Source organism: Malaclemys terrapin, chromosome 8 (assembly GCF_027887155.1).
Source record: "Malaclemys terrapin pileata isolate rMalTer1 chromosome 8, rMalTer1.hap1, whole genome shotgun sequence".
Taxonomy (NCBI): Eukaryota; Metazoa; Chordata; order Testudines; family Emydidae; genus Malaclemys; species Malaclemys terrapin.
In genome coordinates this window covers 99,942,547-99,967,452 of record NC_071512.1, presented here as the reverse complement: position 1 = coordinate 99,967,452, position 24,906 = coordinate 99,942,547, and the positions used below count along the sequence as shown (strand labels likewise).

Here is a 24,906-nt window from a genome sequence, read left to right as displayed (position 1 = left end):
CTAATTGGAGAAGAGGGTAGCATTGCAGTAGCAACAATTATATTGAAGGGGAAGTGCTTTCCTTCTAAGCCCCTTTTGCCAGCTGTCTGTAATTTTCAAAAAATTATATTTGGCTAGGATTTTTTCTTGTTTTTTTTTTTTTTCAGCTCAAAAGTGACTCTCTAAGGTAAAATTATTTTCAGCCCTTACTAAGTTCTCAAAGTGTGAAAGTGTGTAGGGGAGGGCAGGGGAACTACTGCTGAGCCAGGCATGCACACATGAGAGGGAGTAAGGTGAATAAAAGTCCATCATGTGCTACTACAGCATTAGGGCTGGAGTAGTCACCATAAAATCTCTCTGCAATCTGTAAAGAGGGATTCTTCCATGCATTTATCTGGTGCCTGGTCTGGTATGCCAGGTGCTGTCCTCAGAATTTGAGCAAGGGTTACATAAATTTGGAGTTGGTAGCTCTAGTTTTTACAGTGCCTAGCACAGTGGGCTCCAGACTAGGGCTCTTGGGCACTACAGTAATACAAATAATATAGTAATAATTTCAGTTTGCAATCAGATGTTTTTAACACATGGAAATAAAATGCAAGAAATCGTTAATGAAGCATTGTGGTTATGGTAAATGCACTAAAATTAGGTAATTCAAAATTATGATTTCCTGTAGTAATTGTAAGTTGGCCACATTACAGCATAAAAATTGATGTCATAAAGTAATGTTATGTATATATGTAAGGCATGGATGAATTGCAGTTGCTGTAGGAATCATACCAGAATTTCCTGTCTTTGATGCGTATAAAATCCCAACCATAAAGTTGTATTAACATAGTTTTTTGTACCCAATTTAGATATTACTGGACAAATGGGCTGTCACTTTAACAATTGCCACTCACAAGTATCCAAAAATCATTGGTCATAAAGAAAAAAAATGATGGTATAAAATATCTAGATATGTTAATTTATTTTGTACTCCAGGTTAGTCCTCTAGAGGAGAAATCGTATTGCACACAGGGATTTATATTAAAAATTCATATACATGTACAGATCATCTATTGCATGTTCTGTATTATAAGTATTCTAAATAATCATCCAAAGCTCTCTTTGAATCATCGATTGAACCAACTATTAAGTGAGATAATGAAAAAGAGGGTCTCAAAATATCTGTCTTTTTACAACAAAGGCCAGCTTGTCCAGTGAAGGTGCTTGAAACAAAATGTACCATTGTCACATGGCCTTACTGGTTTCAGATATGGTGGGAATAAATAATTTCCAAATCTGACTTAACCAACAATGCAGAAACGTTGTTGTCTTCTAACTATGATGATGTGTATATTGCAGTGCTATGGTGTACAATTACGCTACCGAGATACATAATTTATAACTTCTACATCATGTATTCTGAGACCTATTTTTAGCACGCTACTGGTAGTAATTTGATGTACTACATCGCAGTGCTAAGAGAGAGGTAGTGCTAGTTTTACCATTTTTAATCAGAAACCAAACTCCAGCACTTAGAGTTCCCAGTTTTGGAGGTAGTTTTGAAAATACTTATTGCTATATTTCAGACTTGTAGTAGAAACAAATTGTATCTTGAGTAGCTGTATGATATAAAAATGATTCTCACTCAGGCTTTAATAAATCATGGCATGCAGGATAAATTCCCACAGTAGCATATAATGCATTCTTTACATATCCATCCTTTCCTCTCCCAAAGTTATGTACCTATGAGAGAAATAAAATATGCACTCATAAATATAGGATACTTGCAGTCTTAACTTTCCTCTGGCTGCTTTCCTCTCTACTCACCAAGAAGAAAAAATAGTGAGGTGCCATGAGAATTTCTCCTGTGTGACTGTAATTTCTTGGGTGTTGTTAACAAGCATGCTGGTTATTACAGACATGTCTAAGCTTCCAATTTTGCCCATTTTATCAGAGGTGCTGCACCCCTCATGTTTATCAGTCTGTGAGAGTGGATTTGCAGTGAATGAGAATTTATTATAGAAATTAGAGACTGCTTGAAAGCCTGCCTAGCAATTTTATTTCTTGATTATAATATATTTATTTGAATTGGTGTTGCAGCCAGGGAACTGAAGTAATTTTTTGTATTTTGAAGAAAGTTTGCTGCAGAAGGTAAATAGGGAGGAACGTAACCATACTGGTTATCAATATAGTATCTTGAACGGCTAGGATACAGAAATTGGTTACTTAGTTTTTGTCACTGAAAATATGTGATAATTATTTTTGCTAGATTTAGGTAAGTAACAAGAGATGTGCACAAACCTTTGGTGAATTTTCAGGAAACAAAATTAAATATATGTGCTAGCTGTTCCATCTCAGTTATTCACTTTTCAACTCCACCTTCATGGAAGTAAAAATCTTAAATGTTGTTTATATATATATATATATATATATATATAACAGCTAGCACGTATATTTAATTTTGTTTCCAGAAAATTCACCAAAGGTTTGTGCACATCTCTTGTTACTTACCTAAATCTAGCAAAAATAATTATCACATATTTTCAGTGACAAAAACTAAGTAACCAATTTCTGTATCCTAGCCGTTCAAGATACTATATTGATAACCAGTATGGTTACGTTCCTCCCTATTTACCTTCTGCAGCAAACTTTCTTCAAAATATATATATATTATATATAGGGTAAAGTTGCATAAAACCACATTTAGTGCAGTGTTGATGCTAGTTTGAAGTTTCTGCTTTGAAACTGCAATGATTTTCTTCATAAAGCATTATCAATTCACTGTAAAGCTGGGGTCTGTTAGGTGTATAAAGAGTTTTTAATTGCAAAACTACTGATATTTTGAAGAAAAGATACAGGGTTCCAGTATGGATTGTATGCATAGAAAATATATTTTAAAATGCAGGGCTCCCTCTCTCCTCCCCATCATTTTGTTTCCCCTCTGGCCCCTAAAGGCTTTGTTTGTTGTCAAGCTCCCTGCTGAAGTGTTGCTTTTCTTGTTTTGAAATGGTAGGCTAATGGTTTTCTGTTGTAGTAGTAATCCCATGATGATGTCTTTGTGTTGGATATAAGCCCAGCAGGAAGTCCGGTAAGTTGAGAAATGAGAACTTTGTCCATGTCACTGGCTTCTTTGAAGTAGCCAGGCATGCTAATTGAAAGCTGCTCGATATGCCTCATTACACTAGCTTATCTTTTGATGGAATATAATAAGTACTTCCATTTTAATATTGACTAATGTAAATCTGGGAACAGGTGATTTAGTTCCACTGCCTAAAGACATTATAGGTTTGCCTAAGATTTTGTTTAATTTTTATTACATTTTTCATTAAATGAGCATGAAGCATTAAGAGGAGCAACATAGAAGCCAAATACAAAGTTCATATATAAAGATGTACATATAAAATCTGGATAAATGAGAGAGGTTTCATATACCTTCACTTCCAGACTGTAATGCACAGAGATGAATGCAAAACATACATTATTTAGGCACAGACACAAAACCTAGGGAAGAGGGCCACACCATGGCATGAAGAAGAGATGAGGCACAGAAAAAATCTAGTGTGTTCAGCTTTATATTTGTTTTCTCAAACTTGGCATTTTCTAAAGCATGTTGCACCAAAGTGTTAGATATGTGGTTCTCTCCTGTGTATGTATTTGGCCCTCACTACCATGCTGTCTGGTTTGTGTCTCACATTTTCAAGCAGAGAGTATGAAATTTTTTGTAGAAATTCAACTGGCCTGATTTCCCCCAAGTATTATTGATTCAGTTCTATTGCTGCAGGATTAAGTTGCACACATTTCCACCTTTATGGATTGGCATTTAATCTTAGGCAGTCCTTGATGGTGATTACTGTTCATGATGAAACGAGGGCTGACTGTACAACTGAGGCAGCTCCCACTCCACTTAATTGCATATTAACATATTAAGAAATGATACTGGGACCAATTCTCTGACATGGAATTCATCAAATGATATGGAAGACATCAGTAATTTTAAAAAGCTCCACCCATATGGTTTCATTGAGCACTAAGCAGGGATGTCTCATTTTGTATGTAATAAGGATAAGGGTACATGAGAATATACTAGCACCTAAAAATCTGTTTGTAAATAACAAGGTAGAGAACTTGAGTTAGAAGCCAGTCTGTCCTCAGTTAAAATATGGAAATAGCTGAAACTGGAAAGTTGTTCAAAGCAAGTAATGAAGAAACACGGTGGTCCTTTCCCTCCCCTTTCCTGGTATGAACTAATTTAACTGATGAGGTCAAAAAGTATTGTCTAATAAATATACAAAATTTGTTGCTCATTAAGCGAAAAAGACCCAGTGAAGAACTAAAGACAGTCGGAATAGGCCCTCAGGAGGAAAGTCACACCAATGGACTGGCGTGTGATGATTTTTTTTTTAAAGAAATCTATAGAGCTGCTTGGGATTTAAGGTCAAGGGTAATCCAGTATAACAGTACTTAGTTGGTATTGAACTTCTGCAAAGCTGCTTTAGATGCATCATGCACATCTATGGCAATTTATAAATAATATTAATCTTATTACATCACATGCCTGCGGCAACTACTAGCAAAGGCACCTTTCTCTGTATTTTGGAACTACTCTAGATTTGTTTCTCTTTACAAGGAAGTTCTAACATAGTCTAAGTTAAATTATATGCTTTTGAGAAGGATAGCCTAGTTGAGGTTCCGTTATGCATCCGAAGAAGTGGGCTGTAGTCCACGAAAGCTTATGCTCTAATAAATTTGTTAGTCTCTAAGGTGCCACAAGTACTCCTGTTCTTCTTTTTGCGGATACAGACTAACACGGCTGTTACTCTGAAACCTTTATTTACAATTGCATTTTGGCTAGAAGCTTCTGAAATAACTACGTGTTGTGTGCAAAGTAAATAATAGGATCTGGCTGTGGTTTATGGTAACAGGGTATTGGATGATTGAGTTGTAGTTTCCACTGTTGCTGGGTTTATAACCTGACTTTCAATTTGGGTTGGGATGAAAATTGTCCTGAAGGCAGCCAAAGAATGCATCCCTCGAGCTGTTGCCTTCAGAAGGCTGGTGCCTTTCACTTCTGATTCAATACTTGGCTTCAGTCACAAATGGAAATGTTTGGTCTCTTCATTATCTCTGTTGGACAGTAATCCACGTCACAGAACTGTACAATAGTATATAGCTTTATTTTCCTATTGTCTTTTGTACAAACAGTACATGAGGGAGATGTATAGAATTAAATAGTTACACTTAAAATAATTCAAAGACTCGTATATTTTAAGGCTAGAAGATATTATTATGATAATGTAATCTGACTGAAGAACTTCACCCATCATTTTTGCATTGGGCTCATAACATTTATTTGAATAATATTAGAGGAGAAAAGATAGGCAAGAAAGAAGAGATGTTTTCCGTGATTTGGAAATAGGCAGAGAGCCAAGACACATACTTGAAAGCTGTTTCAGAGGAAAGAGAAAGCTCTTTCATGGGCATTTATTTTTCATAATTTTCATTCACTATTTAAACTTGGCACCTAGACACATGATTGGTGCACTAGAGCCCCCATCTGCTGCTTCCTTTGTTCCTTCTGGTGCAGTGAATCAACAGAGAGAGGAGGGGGAGGGCGCGGGGTCCATTGGGGTGTCTGCCCCGTCTATTTATAGTCCTGTCCTCTAAGAGGCATTTCCAGCAGGGAGCATGGCGCCTGGGAGACTGTGTGGATGGGAACCCCATGCTGCTGCTTTGCTAAAAATGTAGATTTTATACCCATGCCCCTTTTCCTGCCAATGAATAGCCACGTAGCAGGTAATGGCCCATTGACCTTGTTTAGACCTGGCTGAGGCATAAGCCTGTGCCTTTGTCTCTGAAGAACTGGTTTGGCCACTCCCCAGACTTGGAAGATGTTTAAGGCCTTGTCTGCACTAGCTGGGTAAATCAAACTAAGTTATGCTACTCCAGCTATGTGAATAACGTAATTGAAGTCAACGTAGCTTAGGTTGACATACCGTGGTGTCTTCACTGTGCTGCGTCAACGGGAGACGCTTTCCTGTCAACTTACCCTTACTCTTCTTGGGGAGTTGGAGTACTGGAGTCGAACGGAGAGCGCTCTGCCGTCGATTTAGTAGGTCTTCACTAGACCCGCTAAATCGACACCTGCTGCATCGATTGCAGCAGCGTCTCCCTAGTAGTGAAGACAAGCCCTTAGTAACACCATACAGTGGAATTGTATAAGTTTGCATACATTGTTGCTACACACATTTTACCAGGACAATAATGACCAGCAAATTGTGAGTTTACAAATGATACCTCACAAGGCATACTTTGTACAAAGATTATTACAATAGTGTACGAGAGGTAAATACAGGGGTACAGTTTGTCACAATATGCTTAACTGGTTAGTGTTTTTACTTTTTAACCTTTGAGAGTTCTTTTTTAAATGGGGTGAAAGTTTCTAGACGATAGAATTTGCAATAATTTGACAGTGTAGATTTCTAACTTGACAGTGTAGATTTCTAACACATCTGCGTGTGTGTGTGTGTGTGTGTGTGTGTAAAACTCAAATTTAACTTGAAGATGTGATCATAGAATCAGATCCTACTGAGTGACTCCTGTGAGATACTGAGTGCCTTCAATTCGAATTGGCTTTTTGGGGAAATGAGTCCTCGGCCCCTTGCAGGATTAGGCCCAGTGTTAAAAAAGAGAGCAGTAAAGCAACATTAATAACAATGTTCACAGTTTCTGAATATTGGTCCAAAAAAGGTTAAATCAGACTGAAAAAAGCAAGAGTTGTATTGAGGTGGGTTTGCCTTTCTGCCTTCCCCCTCCAGAATTCCAAATGGATCGGTATGGGGATATACCAAGGACTGAACACTTCTTGGTTGTTCATGAGTCCTGTCCCATGGAAACATTGCCATCAGCAGCAACAGATTGTCATTTCATATGCAAAGAGTTAGGATTCCTGTACTTAGCTGCAGGAGGCAGTGAGATGAGGCTTCTGTTTACAAACATGCCCTACTAATTAGCTAGAAGTCCTAACTCCTAGGGACCTATAGAAAAAGGAACATACGATGATTGTGCTGGTCTGGGAGAGCTGCAGAGACAGTGCCCTTGGTCGATGAGGGCAAGAGAGGAACATCTTGTGTCGCCCTCAGGTGAGACTCTTGGAGCAGAACCATGTGCAGCCCTGGCTTCAGAGAGAATCAGTGTGACTTGGAGCCTTCGGAAGTGAGTTGATCCAGGGACTTCCTGCAAACTACTGTTGGTTAACCCTTCCTTTGCCAGATAAAATTGTAGTAGCTTTATCTATTTTTAACACACTGTAATTTGTAGTCATTTGAAAATGGCTTTAGGCTGTTTCATAACAAAATCAAGAAGCCTTGTAACTGGCTACCACATCTACAGTTCAGAGTGCTGATACAGCTACTTCAGTGTGACTCAGAAATGTTACTAACTTAAGACCCAGTGTTCCTCTCAGCTGTGTGGCATGGAGCAAAACATTAGTAACTGCTTTAAAATGAACATGAATGTTGCCTTAAATTAACAGTAGTCAACTAGGGGACAGTGGGCTTCAGAGGCACAGACGGCTATACACTGTAGTAGAAGTGCGGAGACAGAGATCAATGCCTACACAGCGATCTCTCTTAGACCTGCTGACAGTTGTGAAGAAAATTCAGCAGCAACTATTGCTTTTTAGATGGCAGTTAACTTCCCCTTGACACTCTCTGTTCCTCTCTAAGAGGGGAGGGAATGTACCAATGTAGGAGGACAACCAGCAATAACACACCTATCAAGTCAACCATGCTACTGGAATAAAGGAAGCCCTGGAATTGTTGCAGAAGAACTGGCCTTCTGCATGGATGTCTCCAGACCAGTGGTTCTCAGCCTGTGGACCAGTCAGCAGACGCCCATGTGACATTCTCAGGGCCGTTCTGGTAATATATCGTGTAGATGTGGCCCGCATAACATACAGAGAGCTTCATATGCAGCCCACAATGGTAAATAGGTTGAGAACCACTGCTCCAGACCAAAGGAATTGGTGCCAAGATTCCTCGTGGGTCTCCAGAGATGGCATGAAGGCCAGACCACAGTCCCCTTCATGAAGTTACTGATCTCCCCTCCTCAAGAGCAGCACGTGCTGCCTTTGTAAATCCTAATAAAACACAAATTCTGACATTCGATAAGAATGAGAAATGTTATCAGATGTCTCTATACATTATTTAAGCCTTTTTGTGCCCTTCAATAAAGGGAAGCACATTAATGTATTTTGTCTACACGAGCTGTGCACGTTACTACTTGATGTTTTAATCAAAGCTTTGTTTAAATGTTGCATAGTTAGTTATATTCTTACAACAGAGGGGCCAAGGATAAAATGAGCCAGGGATACTGAACTTCTCTCCCCTCAGGTGGTGGTCACCCTCATCAATGAAGTTGAAGCACATGTGGAAACATCTCCTTGTGCTTTCACAATCCTGGCTGTACCTGTTTTGTAGATAAAAGTCAGACTTAGGGCCTGCTGGCACCTTTCATCAACACTTGCATCCTCTTACTCTCTGTTTAGAAAAGGGGGGGGGGGTTGTGTTTGCCAAAATGAATGACCAGGATGCATCTCTTGATTGGTGGATACTAATATTTTGTTAAATGTTTTCTTAATTATCTAATCAACTTTAGTTCATAAGATGATTCCATCAGACACATTTTCCTTATTAGGATCAAAGAATAGAATTTTGATTTAGAATTAGTGATATTTCTTCTGTATCAGTCTCAGCTGCAATTTACATAAAATATACTAAACACTCTCTTGTGTAATTCTTCAACTGACCCAGATCTTCAGAATGTTTATGTGGGTACTGTATCCATTTGTGTAAAATTTAAAAAAAATAGACATTACTGATTTGGCCAAGTGTATTTGTGCTGTTTTGCCGCAAAACTCTCTTTCTCTTACAAGTAGCAGCTTCTGAGGACTTGATTAATTAAATAAACGTGTCCAGTTTATGCATTGGAGAGTCCATGTAAGGTCATGAAAGCACTGAAAACAGGTTTTCTGTTAGGGGTTTTCATAGCTTGAGGCACTGTGGAAACCAAACTTTCAGTGGATCCCTAATCTCAGCGTAATACGCCTCTTGAATTGCACCTCAATAACAAAACTGAAAGCAAGCTCCATTCATACGCGAGGTGCATATCAAAGTAACAGTCTTTTTCTCTAAGTATGACTAGATAGCATAGTAAACATGTAATCTATCCCCTGATGTGCATATACAAATTGTGAGTAAGGGTGTTGGTGCCTGTGTAGCTGCGTGCGTAATCCCTGATTTACACACATGCATGGACCTAAATATCAGGGAAGTACAGAAATGAATGTGCGCACTCTTTTGTGTATGTGCTTCTACAGATCTGGCCTCATAAACGTTTCAAGACTCATGGTGCTCATGTCACAAGTGGATATTAAGTGAAGCAGAATTGGTTTTATTTTTCTAAGGCCTCTTCTAGAGAATTAGGTTGATTTAACTACATCGGTCAGTGGTGTGAAAAATCCACACCCCTTAGTGGCATAGTTAAACTGACCTAAATCCCTATGTAGACAGCACTAGGTCAACAGAAGAATTCTTCTGGCGGCCTACCTACTGCCTCTTGGGGAGGTGGATTACCTACGCTGAAGGGAGAATCCTTCCCATTGGCGTAGATAGTGTCTACAGTGAAGTGTTACAGCTGCGCTGCTCTAGCATTTTAAGTATAGACAAGCCCTAAGTTTTTAAGCTTTAAGACCTAGTTATATCACACTGACCTCTAAGATGCTTGGGAAACCCAAAATGAGGGACACCACTGATGCAGCAGATCACGAAGCTTGACATGATGTGGGAATCGCTTATTGAATGTGTAAAACTTTTCTAAACTTGGTTTCAAGGACTGACATAATTTGCAATGGTTGAACAAATCTGTTGCCTCCCCAATATGTTTTGATGCATCTGTAGTCTGAGGTGGAAATTTCAGCACAAAGATACTGTAGAATAAGGGGTAACTTGAACATTCTTGGGTAGCAAGTATTTTCATTCTGTAATGTGACTAATGGGAATTAACTAAGGATGTAATTCCAGGAAGAAAAGTGTGTGTTTAATCTTATTTTTCTCTTTTAAAACAAGTTAGTGAATTTTTTGGTGCAGACTTTAGTGCAGTAAAATAATGAACTTCATGGTTTCTAGGTAATGTCGTGGGCAGCTTGGGACACTCCTTTTTCAGCCAGAGTTTTCTTGGCAGTAAGGAACATGGTGGATTTTTATATGTGACGTCTACATATCAGTCACTGCAGGACCTGGTGCTCCCAACTCCGCCCTACTTGTTTGGAATTCTTGTTCAGAAATGGGAGACTCCCTGGGCTAAAGTGTTCCCCATCCGACTGATGCTGAGACTTGGAGCTGAATACAGACGTAAGTGGCATGTGTTCTCTTAACTGTAGTAACCCTTGTCTGTGCTTGGGTGACATTTCTGAGAGCTGTTATGGAGTTGTGTACATTAGATATACAGGAATAGTGATTCTGGGGAATGTGCCCCACTAACCACAACCCCAATGACTGTGCCTGTAGACAGATACCTTACTAAGTCAGTCTTATGACCTAAAACTTTTTAGATGCAATTAAAACTAACAATTAACTGAGGTCCTGGTAACACAACCTGTGACCTAAAATAGAAGAACAGTACAAAAGCTGCTTTTGATACCTTGAAATTCATTCCACTCTTAGTGAAATAGAGGCTCCTCTTTAGTTTTTAGGTTTCTCAACCATGCTCATCTAGAAAATGGTAATATATGTGCAGGTGAAACTAACTTACAGTACTTTATAAAAAGGCAATACCAGCTGATGACAGCAAGCTACAGAGAGTTCTTTAGCTGGACAAATTCTAAAACTGGCATAAAATATTCCCAGAATGGCACTGTCTGTATTTGGATCTAAAAGAAGTCATGTTAACTCCTAATTGGCTCCAGGAAAAGCTAAGGGTTTTCTGCATGATTCATCTGCTGCCTGGTTGGTAGGTCTGTTTAAAGCTGACTTGCTGTGAAAAATACATTTTAGATTCTTCTTTGTGCACCAGCACTGTAATTCTTTCCATAGCATTAGTAAAATATATTTCACAGGCTTGCCAAACAATGATAATAAAATTTAAATCAGTGTCACTGAAAGTCAGGAAACATCCACAGGAAATTTTCACAGGCTTTGTAGATCAAACTTTTCATATCACATAAAAATTAGGACTGTCAAGCAATTAAAAAAATTAATCGTGATTAATTGCACTGTTTATAATAGAATACCATTTATTTAAATATTTTTGGATGTTTTCTACATTTTCATATATATTGATTTCAGTTACAACACAGAATACAAAGCGTACAGTGCTCACTTTATATTTATTTTTATTAGATATATTTACACTGTAAAAAAACAAAAGAAATTGTGTTTTTCAATTCACCTAATGCAAGTACTGTAGTGCAATTTCTTTATCATGAAAGTTGAACTTACAAATTTAGAATTATGTAAAAAATAAAACATTCAAAAACAAAACAATGTAAATCTTTAGAGCCAACAAGTCCACTCAGTCCTACTTCTTGTTCAGCCAACTGCTAAGACAAACAAGTTTGTTTACAGATAATGCTGCCCATTTCTTGTTTACAATGTCACCTGAAAGTGAGAACAGGCGTTTGCATGGCACTGTTGTAGCCGGCATCGCAAGGTATTTATGTGCCTGATGTGCTGAAGATTCAGATGTTCCTTCATGCTTCAACCACTGTTCCAGAGGACATGTGTCCATGCTGAGATGAGTTCTGCTCGATAACGATCCAAAGCAGTGCGGCCCGACGCATGTTCATTTTCATCATCTGAGTCAGATGCCACCAGAAAAAGGATGATTTTCTTTTTTGGTGGTTCGTGTTCTGTAGTTTCCGCGTCGGGTGTTGCTCTTTTAAGACTTCTGAAAGCTTGTTCCACACCTCGTCCCTCTCGTATTTTGGAAGGCACTTCAGATTCTTAAACCTTGGGTCGAATACTGTAGCTATCTTTAGAAATCTCACATTGGTACCTTCTTTGCGTTTTGTCATATCTGCAGTGAAAGTGTTCTTAAAATGTGCTGGGTCATCATCCAAGACTGCTCTAACATGAAATATATGGCAGACTGCGGGTAAAACAGAGCAGGAGACATACAATTCTCCCCCAAGGAGTTCAGTCACAAATTATTTAATGTATTATTTTTGTAACGAGTGTCATCAGCGTGGAAGTATGACCTTTGGAATGGTGGCCCAAGCATTGGCCTGCTAACCCCAGGGTAGTGAGTTCAATCCTTGAGTGGGCCACTTAGGGATCTGGGGCAAAAAATCAGTACTTGGTCCTGCTAGAGAAGGCAGGGGGCTGGACTTGATGACCTTTCAAGGTCCCTTTCAGTTCTATGAGATAGGTATATCTCTGTATATATAAATCCTATTCTCTTATTTTAATTATTTTTTAATTAATTTTTAATGAAGGGGTATATGAATGTTTAGCATATCTGACTTGTAAATACCTTGCAATGCTGGCTACAAAAGTGTCATGCAAACAGCTGTTCTCACTTTCAGGTGACGTAAATAAGAAGCGGGCAGCATATCTCCCATAAATGCAAACAAACTTGTTTCTCTTAGAGATTGGCTGAACAAGAAGTAGGAGTGAGTGGACTTCTCGGCTCTAAAGTTTTACACTGTTTTGTTTTTGAGTGCAGTTATGTAACCAAAAAAAAAAAATCTACATTTTTAAGTAAAGTGATTGCACTACAGTACTTGTCTGAGGTGAATTGAAAAATATATTTCTTTTGTTTATCATTTTACAGTGCAAATATTTGTTATAAGAACAATATAAAATGAGCACTGTACGCTTTGTATTCTGTGTTGTAACTGAAATCAAGATATTTGAAAATGTAGAAAACATCCAAAAATATTTAATAAATTTCAGTTGGTATTCTATTGTTTAACAGTGCGATTAAAACTGCGAATAATTGCGATAAATTTTTTTAATCACGATTAATTTTTGTTTAGTTAATTGCGTGAGTTAACTGCGATTAATCTACAACACTAATAAAAATATATATTATTGACTTATTATAGGAAGCAAGTGGCAGAATTTAATGTAAAATGATGAAGTTTGGTGATTATTAAAACATTATTATTAAAAAAATCTTGGCATAATTTATATTCAGTTCATTTTTCCTCATAAATCTGCTGCAACATAATGTTACATGACCAAGCACATCCCTGTGCATGTTGAGTTGTATCATAGATAACATTTTATAGATATGGATAAGTATGCTAGGGAATGCAGATATTTTGCTGCCATTGTCATGTCAGAAATGTACTTTGTCCTATTGAAATTTTCCTATATGAAGAGGCTTAGATTCAGTCTGGTTTTTGCATAACCTTTAAATAGGAGAATCTGAAGCTGATTACTTATTTTTTTAATTTTCCTAGTTTATCCTTGCCCACTTTTCAGCGTCAGATTTCGTAAGCCATTGTTTGGGGAGACTGGACACACAATTATGAATCTTCTTGCAGTAAGTGATGAGTGGGGTTTTTGTTTGTTTGTTCTGTCTGTATATATGGAAGGGAATGTTGTACTATAAGATTATCTTAATTTATGTGTATAGTAACTAACTTTCAAAACAGTATGATAAGGAAATACTGTTATTGTGGTATTTGGGTGGTGGCCTATTGTCTAATCTAGATATCAGACAGCAACTTTTGATGATGCAATAAATATTAATGATGTGCCCAAATCAAAACTCTGGGTCTTGAACCACTGTGAATTTTTGGATCTGGATCTAAATTTTGCTGCTCAGACCACTCTTCAAAAACTTAGTCATAATTCTGTGATTATAGAAAGTTCTAGCTGGAGCTAACTTGTTAATTCTTAAGTGTAGAGAATTCTCCATTTGGTACATGCCTTACTCTCACTCCCGGTGAATCTGAGGTCTCTGTCTAATCTAGCACAATGCAGAGAAAGATCAAATTTTCCTATCTAAAGTAATGGTACATGAGTCAGGAGAATATTAAATTTTATGCATTATACTTCTATTTAATAGTTCTGTACCTTGGTCTCTTTCTGAAAGGAGAACTACCCTGTGTCACTAATGACTACGTTGTTTTACTTCTTTGTTCCTCTAAAACACAAGGACTTCAGAAATTACCAGTATACGTTGCCAGTGGTCCAAGGTTTGGTGGTTGATATGGAAGTGAGAAAAACCAGCATCAAAATCCCCAGCAACAGATATAATGAGGTAATACTTAGAGTAAATATATATGTTTAGTCTAGTACAATTTAAAGATAAGAGGGATTGGGTCCAAAGGAATTTATTGTGTTTGCCACTGCCAATGAAAACTGCCTCAGAATTAAACTATAAATGTATTATGTATAATTTTTTTATATATGAATTGCCTACAGAAATGAGTTATGCACAGATCAATTCAGTGTGGCATTAGTTAAAAATAATGGATAGTTGCTCTTCTTTATACAGAGGTTATTACTTTTAAATAAACTTCAAATGTAATTAATTGAAAATCTGGGGTTAGAGAGTTGCATATACTATTCTGATTTGAGTAAATGAATCAGTTAAATAACACATGCTGTATGGTGTAAAGTGAGGAAAAAATGAACTTTCTCCAAGTACATGTCGTGTGTTCATAGTGTTTGTGAAGGTATTTGTTGGATATTTGAAGATTTTAATGCAAAATATATCTCTGTACATTTGAAATAAGAGTTGATTTAATTGCATGAGAAAAGCTTCAGCTGTCTTTTAGACTTAGTTGATGTTGACAGTCAGACTGTGGAGTGACAATCATTGTTGAGTGATTTGAACAATATTGGGGACCAAACAATGGAGAGGTAATAATTCAATGGTGATGTATCTAAAGGGCTAGTGACAAATGATCTCCTTGAGGTTTTAAAGGAAATCAGTAGCGGAGACAGGAGTCAGTCTTATGCTTTCCATCTATGATATAGACCAAATAAGAATGAAACACAGAATAGGAGAGAAATGGATTTTGATACTTGCCAAATAGAGATGGAGCATCAATTTGAGAAAAGGCTGCATTTGTACTAATTCTTTCAAAGATAAATGATCTGTCCAGGTAGATTCCTGCAAGTACTAGAGAGGTTTGCAAACAGAGAATTTATTATAGATACAACATATGAATCTGGGCACTAAACTAGGATTAGCCCTTTAATATCCTGCTGATTGGTCACTTGAAAAAAATACCTGAACAAACAGCTTCTGGGTTATGTATATAAGGGGATCACCACATTTGAATTTTCTTTAGGAAAAACTAATATAAATATAAAGGGGTTGCACAGGACCAGTCCCTCCACAGTTCTGTTCAAACAGAGCAGATATCAAGATTCTATAAGCACTGCAGAACTCATTTGATGAAGTGAAGTCTTGAAATTGTAGGATGCAGTGTGGTTCATAATGAAGTTAAAAATTGATTTTGGAGGTGAACTGGAATTGTTCATTTCTCTGGAGGGAAGCCCAGAATTCAGTGGATTATTGAACAAAATATATGGAAGAACTTACTTTCAAAATAATTTCTAGACTAACCTCTCTTAGTTTAAATGTATAATGGTTGAAATATGACTTAATTTGAGAGTTTGAGCTATGCCATTATTTGAACCAATGTAAATTAGGAACAGATAACTCCAGGAAGGTAAGAAAGTCAAATTCAATTTAAAAAGGAAAAAGGAATTGTTAATATAAAATAACCATTGCAAATTTGAATACACAACTCGAGAAATGCTAGGGTTCAAATTCTCAAATAATATTATCTTTGTCAACTATATACATTAAATTTAATTTGAATTTTGTCTAATTAATAATCCAAAATGGTAACTGTTGCTACAATGCTAAATTTTGCATTTTTTGACCTCTTGTGTTTACATTTATAACATTAATGTTGTAAATAGAGCTATATGCTTTATGCATTTAATCCTTTTTCCTTCAAGGATGGGGTGGGGGCAACCGGAGTCCATCACCCAGCCTCTGGAGGGGCTAGGATCTCTGAGGATACTTCTCCTGACATATGCTATGCATTCATGTATCAAGAGGATGCATTGAATGTAAACCTTCTAGCCCCAATGGGATCCTGAGTGGAGAACCAAGGGAAGGGGAGTATGTGGAGGGGAGGGGCACTTAGACTGCATCAGTGAGAGGGATATAATATTATACTCATTTTACAGATCGGGAAACTGAGACAGCAGCCAAATGACATGCCCAAAGGCATACAGGGGACCATGACAGAGCCAGGAGTAGAATTGAGGAGCTTCTAGCTCCCAGTTCTGTATTCAGACCATACTGGCTCTCAAGAAGTAATATGCATTCCTTTGAGAAGAGAACAAGCAATTGCCTTAGAAGAGTTGTGCCTAAAATGCATCACTTTTGCAGACTTGTTTGAGACCTTATCGAGGCGTTTCCTGTGCAGAATGGCCTTTTTAAAAGCTCTTATAGCATCAGAGCAGATGCTGCATTTCGTATAAGGTTTCATATAACTGCATTTCATATCAGGTTTTCCATACAAAATGCATTCCAACATGCTTTAGAGTGGAAATAAAAGCAAGGGAGAGTGAAAATATGTATATAGGCAATGGGGAAAGCTATTTTTATATGAGATTTGAAAAGATGGAGTTACTGAGGCAGAAAGATACAGGAAGGCTAGTAACTGAATTATAAGGTGTATTAATTCTTGACTGCCATTGTCAAGGGGAAAAAAGCCCCCATTTCAGCTGGTACGGATCTAAAGCTGTTGTACTTGAAGACTGTATATGCAATACACAATAGATGGTAGTTAATTTCAGTATGGTTTAAAGAAGAACAGGAGTACTTGTGGCACCTTAGAGACTAACAAATTTATTAGAGCATAAGCTTTCGTGGACTACAGCCCACTTCTTCGGATGCAGAAGTGGGCTGTAGTCCACGAAACCTTATGCTCTAATAAATTTGTTAGTCTCTAAGGTGCCACAAGTACTCCTGTTCTTCTTTTTGTGGATACAGACTAACACGGCTGCTACTCTGAAACCTGTCAGTATGGTTTAACTGTTTGTCCAGTGTTTATGTATTTGTTACCTTCAGTTTTGTACTGTTTGCTAACTGTGCTAAACTGAACCTTGTGGAAATGCCTGTAGTAAAAAGGTGTATCAGCACCTCTGTATTAGGTTGGGTTCAGTTTTCTGCTTGAAGCCGGGATTCAGCCTCTTGTTTATGTGAAGAATACAATGTATCTTCCTCAAACTTTACAGCACAGGAAAAATTGAAGTTTCTGGAGATTCTCAATTAATCTGTTTTTAAACATGAGACTTTTGAGAACATTTGTTTTCACCCCTTTTCTAACTAAAGGCTGGTTTATATCATTCGGACTGTCCAGTTAAAACTACTGAAATCTCATCCACGGGCTACATTTGGAGAAATGTGCTTGTAATTAAGCAAAGATATTAACAATTACTTTATCCGGTCTTTACCTTTACATTCATAATTTTCCAGTACTCAGAATGATTGCCATTTCCTCTGACTTTCACTGGGACTTAAGACACCCAGTTGCATTGAAGTTACTCCTGCCCTCAGTACAGATGTCTGTTATTTCACTAATGCCCTGCCATGTGAAAGTGAGGCTGCCATGTTGTTTCTAATGGGGCTGAGGGCAAATGGTGCCCTTAGTAAAGGTGGCTGTCATTTCACTAAAGTCTTGCCTTTGGAACATGAGGTGCTGAAACCAATATGAAACACACTACAGTAATACAAAACCTTAACTATGATTTCATATCTTCCCCCCCCAAAAAACACACCACACACTTAACCTGTGAGTGTTGAATATTTGCTGACATTGTAATTAAGGTTTTGTGTTGTACTGAGCGGGAGATTAATGTGTTGTGTGTAATGGGCTTCCTTTTCACTTGGAGGCAGAAGAGTGTAGTGTCTGGTGCGGTCAGTGAAAATGTGTTGATGTGAGCACGAGGGTACTGTTAAGAAGTGTCCCATAACATGATATTTTCCTTGCTTTTTTGGGTTTCATTGAGAGGATGTTACAATTAATCTTATATGCAGTAGTGTTTTAGCTATGTTGGTCCCAGGATATCACAGACACCAGGTGGGTGAAGTAATCTCTTTTATTGGACCAACTTCTGTTGGTGAGACAAGCTTTTGAGCTTACAGAGTTTACACAGTCCAGACCTGAAGAACTGCTCTGTGTAAGCTTGAAAGCTTGTTTCTCTCATGAACAAAAGTTGGTCCAATAAAAGAGATTACCTCATCCACCTTGTCTCCACAATTAATCTTACGTGCTTACGCTCCTAAATTCCATTCACTTTCAGTGAGATTTAGGCACTTTTGAAAATGGGCATAGGTGCTTCTGAAAATTTTATGATGTGAGTGTTGTTGCCAAGTTTGCTAGTCTTTGCAAAGGTGTCACAGTTGAATACATTCTAATAAGATTCTTCAACCAGATTAAACCACACAAGCCACTGTTTATGCTAATAACCCATGTGAAGGATTTGAGGCTAAATGAAAGTGATAAACTTTCTTTTTGTTTGCAGATGATGAAAGCCATGAACAAGTCTAATGAGCATGTTCTAGCTGGGGGAGCATGCTTCAATGAGAAAGCAGACTCTCACCTAGTGTGTGTCCAGAATGATGATGGGAACTACCAGACGCAGGCCATCAGTATTCATAATCAGCCAAGAAAGGGTGAGATGGGACAGGTCTAAGGGAGCAGATGGAGGCTTTTCCCACCCAAAGCGCCTTGCATGACTTTCTTTTGTCTACTGTGCTGCCATTAAATATGTAAATATGCCAAAACAGGTTTTGCCTTTAATTCATGGACCTTCTGAAATTAATATTTAGCACAGAAACTAGTTACAATTGTATGATTAGAGAGCTCCTAGTACTTGATGGGGGCATGGCTTCCAAACATGCAGCATAATGGGAAGGCCTAATGCAAATGTGTGAATGAGAAAGTGCCCTATTTGCCTCTGGATTACCCTGCCCAGCCTCCTGGCACTCCGTTTCCATGTCCACAGTTTAATCTGGTGTTTGAAATACTGCATACTGTTGATGGGGATTTTTGTTCCCTATCTATGGTTCAGATCACACCTCTCTATGGTTACAGCTGGTGGTCAGTATTTGTCCAACTGAGATGTGAGATGGCAGCTTGCCAGTTCAAGGGCCTCACATAACTGACATAAAATAAAGCAGGTTTTCACACCCCTCAGGGACGTAGTTATACAGATGTAAGTTTGTAGTGCAGATCTGGCCTTAATGTACCTAACCCCTCCTCACCGAGAACTGCAAGAGCTTTGTGTGTGTATGTTAATTAGACCATTTGATTTTCTGGCTTTATTTTTTGTTAAGACCAGGTGAAATGATGCAATAGCAACTTAACATTTTAATTCTTAAAATGTTAGAGCTTTTTTTTTTTAACCAGACTTCATGTCAGAGTTGATAATCTTATGTAGAAGCTCCATGATGTCTCCAAATGAGTAAAAAAAAAATTTCTAACCCTGAACATTCATGATCTTCATTCACAACTTTGGCATGTCGATTCCTTTAGGGCTGGCACTAATTTCTAAGTAGTATTTTCTGTACATAGAGCATGGGAGGATGGATTTCAAGGAGCTCTGTTGTGGTATTGGAGACACAATGGCCATTCCAAGGGCTTTTGCTTTTAAGCTGGCTGGCAGCTAGTTTAGAAAATTTGAGCCACTCCCCTTCTGACTGGTCAATAGTACAATGTCATCAGCAAAAAGCCCAAGTAAGATTGTTTCTAATCACCTGAGGACTTTTTAAAGGTCATAATGTGCATGTTTACCCCTAAAACAGACCCCTCATTCTTAGTGAAAAAGAAACTAATTAAATATTAACATTCTTTAAGGTTGGCAAAAATTGTCGTCAGGTTTAGAATATCATCAGAAAGGGCACCCTTGCTGCCCAAGCATCTGATACACACTGGAATCATAACAACTTTGTGCTACATAATTCCTTATTTATGTTACTAACTTGTGAGGATACAGCTACAATACCTGATTCTTGCATAAGGCATTGCTTTGACAAGAGCCTCTCTAAAATCAGTCTTGTTATTGCAGTGACTGGTGCCAGCTTCTTTGTGTTCAGTGGAGCTTTAAAATCCTCTTCGGGCTACCTTGCCAAGTCCAGCATTGTGGAAGGTAAGGAATGAACAGCTTGCTCAAAGAACATTGCTTCCCTCCTGATAACTGTATATTTGAGCAGTCAGCACAGCTTAGTTCTTGTGCCCTGGGTATTTGAGAATCACTCTGATTACTCGGTGTTATCTCACGCTTTAGCTAAACACAGTTTTCCATTATGGCTCGTAACTTAATTTAACTGAGAAAATGAGAATAACTAGTCCAGATGCCCTAGGACACCAGTACAAGAAAATGAGGGTAAACATGAAATACTTGGCTCCTGTGCTGGGGATCAGAGCTTACAATCTTTGACTGAAGTAGAAAATTGCAAGCATAAGAAACTTGGAGTTTATCTCCATAGCAAGAGATGAAGCCCTGCTGTTCTTTAGTCTGTTCATTTAATAGCCTTGCAGTGGCCAAACTTATAAATTTCTGAGGTTTGTATCCTAGTATGTTGTCAGGTGATAGCGTGAAAGGTCAAGATTGTTTAGACTGGGTTGTCACCATAGTTCATTTTTCCTTTGCCAACAGTCAGATGATGGAGCGGAGTCTCCAGTTTATGAGCTCTCTCCTATATTTTTGGGGGAGGGTCATGGCTTATAAAAGTGCCACATTAAAACAAGGCTGAGTATATGTTGTTTTGCTACATTCTTTACTTAAACCAGAAATTATTTTTTTTAGTTCAGGATGCTAAGTTGGAAACTCATCAGTCGGAGAGTTGGGATACCTCAAGGAATTAGTAACTTGCTGTTTTATGGAACTGTTCGTTACCAAGTTACTTGTGCAAACACAGTTTATTCAGGCTGGTAATATCCAAAAGCTGTGACTTATTTTTAACAGCCTGTGTGAAATGAGTTGCTGGCCATGGTGGGATTCCTGGTGGTCAAATGCCCACATCACAAAAAACACTGTTACTGCTAGAGTCCTTCTTGCTGATCTCCTTGGAGGCCAAATATTTGCATGATCATGATGGTTTACCTCTCATATCTCGAGGTGGGATTTCCAGAACAGGGGTGCAGTGCAGTGGCAGGGTTGTGCACATAAGCTCATGGTTGCCATTGCTAACATTGAACCTGTTCTGTAGGTAGACTTCAGCTTTCACTGGTACGTCCTCCAGGCCGCGTTCATAAATGTTACATGGTATAAACAATGTGTTGAGGATGGGAATGCTACTAAGCCGACAGCTTTCTATAGCGTTACTACTTATGGCTTTTCAAATAGACATTGCACGTTGACATTTAATCGTAACAGGAAGAATGCTTTTAGCCCTGTTGTGAATGTTCTCTCTTAAAAGTGGCTGTTGGTTGTTTCTGATAATGATAATTCTCGATTCCTTAGATGGTGTAATGGTCCAGATAACTGCTGAGAACATGGACTCCTTGAGGCAGGCTCTGAGAGAGATGAAAGACTTCACTATTACTTGTGGCAAAGTAGATGCTGAAGAGCCTCAGGAACATGTTCATATTCAGTGGGTGGATGATGACAAAAACTTTAACAAGGGGTGAGTAGATGAGTAATCCCTTGACACTTTTACAGTGTTTATTTGGCTCTGTTTTGTTTGCTGCTGTGTGTCTGTATAGCTTACTAAGAGCATATTCTATCTATGAAGACTCCACATGCTTTGTGATTTGTAGAGTGCTCCAAGTTTCTCAGATAACATTTGTGACAAGATAAAGGAAGAGTAATCATAGAAGTGTTTGACTTTTTGCAAAATAATTCTTTATTATATATGTTTGTTAAAACTCTGAGGAGCTGATACTGAAAGGTAAAGAGTGACTTCCTCAAGTCAGTATGGATTGCACCATTGAGTTGCACCATTAGTTTGGGAGATCAGACTTTTGTATCTGTTATTAAAATGGGGCTGAGGTAAATAGAACTTCAGTGCATCAGTTTAGAAAGTTATCAAGGCTACAGAAAGATTTCTGCTATTGCAAATTTCCAGTTATTTTAAACCATTATACTGGTTGTAAAAGGCCACCTAGCTGCTAATTTTTGAGTGCCGAATCTTGCACGCTAGGAAGGTTTCTTATTCCTTCCATTAAGCTCACGTTCAGTGGTGTTGTGGATAAAATCTGATACATGCTGGACAGCAGCAGTGAATCTAGAACCTTGAATCTGAAACCTTAACAATCAATGCAAGATGGTGAGTACATGGCAATTTAAGCATTAGGGCACGCAATGTGATGGGCGAGGTTTAAAACTCAAAGAAGCATGAATAGGAGCAGCAGCCTAGAAAAGGAGAGTGTTCTTTAGCTAAAGACATTTCACATGTGTTTGGGACTGTTTGTGAAGTCCCACAGAAGTCGCCATTTCAGGGCATTAGTTGGGCTGCTTGCTCTGTTAAATTCAGTGTAAGTAAGATTTTAGACATGACTGAATTGTACTATTTGATTTGATATTTATAAATAAATAAAATTCCTATCACTGTGCAATAAATCTACATAGGTTTCTGCATGTTCCATGTGTGGAGAGTTCATCAGTCCCTTGTGAGGTCACAGCTCAAATATAAGGCTATTGCAGATCTAAGGCAAGCTACCTCTCTACTCCCCAGCCTCAACTCCACCTAGTCTAGGAGGATTTCAAGTCTAGATACTATATCTGAGTGTTTCCTGTGTGATACGGCAGAAAGCACTGCACTTTTCAACTGTCTCCATTGTAATTATCTGGGGTAAACTCTCAACACAGCAGGAAGACCATTTCAAAAAGCCTGATTACTGTTGAGATCCATACACCTGTTCACACCACCACAATTGGAATTAGCAATGATATTCAGTAGCACTGTGTTTGGTACATTGAGAGAGATCTTTCTCTGGAGATCTCCCTTCTGGGATAGTTTGTGATTGTCCCTTTTAGAAAATGTGGCAAGTCACTGTATGGCAGTTTAAATTGCAGAGTGCTCACTTTTGAAATAACCTGCAGTGGGGTCACTTTGAGAATCCAGGTAAGTCAAAACAAGTGCCCTTCACAACCCTTATATGAGGTTTTCCTTTACAATGTCCTCTGTTCTGCAAATCTACTCAGATGGCCAAATTTGAAATCAGGTTTTATATGATGATATTTAGTGTTTGGAGGCATTCTGTTAACTTAAAGTTGTTTTTCCCTTCCTCTTTCTAGTGTTATAAGCCCCATTGATGGCAAATCCATGGAGTCTATAACCAGTGTGAAGATATTTCATGGCTCGGAGTATAAAGCAAATGGAAAGGTCATTAGGTGGACGGAGGTAAGAAAACAAAACTAATCTGCACATAAAACAGGAGTCTTGGTGCTTTGTAACTAAGGAGCTATAGAATGTAGTCTCCCTCTTTAGAATGCCTCCCTTTGACCAGAAATCAAATCTACTTGCTCTGCCCACCAAACTGAAAGCAGTAAGATTTTTATGGGGAAACAACAGTGGCCTTTGCACTAGGGATGTAAATATCCATTAAAAGAGTTAACTGTTTAAACAATTAAAATGATGTTGTTTAATTGCTTAACTGATTAAAAGGAGAAGGGCTGGGACCGGCGTGGCTGGAGCTGGCGGGCCAGCTTGGCTAGGGCTGCTCCAGCTGGCCGGTGCAGCCCCGGGGATGGGGGATAATGACACATGCTTCTGGTTAATTGTTTAGTATTTTATATCCCTACTTTGCACCTGCCAGGAAGTCTTCAGTGACTGCATAATGTACAAGTGGCAATGTCATGCCATTTAAATCTGTCTTGAGGTGCTACAGAGCCCTGGAAATAAGTAACCATAAATCACTGGCCATCCCATCTAGTGCACTTTTACTGAGTTTTGGGAGAATCTGCATTCAAGTTGAGGGCTGTTACTTTCCATTATCTAAAGGGCACAAGCCTGTGTATTTGTGTTCAAGTTCTATTCAGCAAGAGCCTTTTACTTTAATGGAGACAAAATCCCAAACAGTTTTTAAATATCAATTCTTTTGAGCTGCAAGTTGCATTTTCCCAGAATAATATCCATTCCGGGTGGTGTAGTCAAACTGCCAGTGCCAAGGAACTCGAAGCTGCTTTTATAAAGGATTGGGTTTTTTGTAATACTCAAACTTAATTTGCTCTTTATTGACCTATTAACAGTTTGGGAATGGAGCAACTTCAGCTCTGAAATGGCAGCAAAAACACAACAGGAAAAGATCACTCTTAGTGAATGAATTGTATGAAAAGTTACAAACAAGGTGCCATAATATGAATGACTTTGGTTATTTGTTTTGTCACCCAGCATTGGCCATGGTGTTTCTTGACTTACAGGGCTGACCTGGAGCTATGGATTTTGCCAGGACGGAAGTGTTAATGTTAAATGGTTCTTTGCAAACGGTTTCAATTAATTTGCTCAGTGTTAGCTGAGGGGAAACCAGGCCAGTTTTAGCTGTGCCACTCATTATACATGTATTCTTTTCCCAACATTCAAGGTGCTTTGAGGGAATGTTGCAATGTTTAGTTAATAACTGTATAAAAAATTCTGACTCCTTTCAGATTGCGGGGGTTTCTACCATAACACAATATTTATTCTGAAGTCACTTTAATAACAACATGCTTCAAAAATGATAGTGTAATTTTCTGAAGTGGAAGGGATGTTTAGTCTACTTACAGTGTTTTAAAAGTTTTTTTAGTTAAGGCAAGAGTGTGGAAATGCACAGCAATACATGCAGAATCCCTTATACTACTAGGGTGTATCGTGAATTTCCATAAGAGGGATTTTAGATTCAATTAGAACACACCCTTTTAAACAAAGTCCCTGGAGCACTTTGCGATCAATCTAGGAGTGAGTGATCAGGACCAT

General features: G+C 38.3%; 1 protein-coding gene across 1 annotated transcript in view; it reads left to right on the top strand.

The window, feature by feature from the left end:
• The window catches only part of ZFYVE9 (zinc finger FYVE-type containing 9), a 99,598-nt gene that overhangs the window by 70,729 nt on the left and 3,963 nt on the right, over positions 1 to 24,906 (top strand). The window contains exons 11-17 of the mRNA XM_054037221.1: positions 10,149 to 10,373; positions 13,427 to 13,509; positions 14,128 to 14,232; positions 18,531 to 18,681; positions 20,076 to 20,156; positions 21,474 to 21,636; positions 23,250 to 23,355. Of these exons, the coding sequence (XP_053893196.1) occupies positions 10,149 to 10,373; positions 13,427 to 13,509; positions 14,128 to 14,232; positions 18,531 to 18,681; positions 20,076 to 20,156; positions 21,474 to 21,636; positions 23,250 to 23,355 (914 nt within the window). The remainder of the gene's footprint in view (positions 1 to 10,148; positions 10,374 to 13,426; positions 13,510 to 14,127; positions 14,233 to 18,530; positions 18,682 to 20,075; positions 20,157 to 21,473; positions 21,637 to 23,249; positions 23,356 to 24,906) is intronic.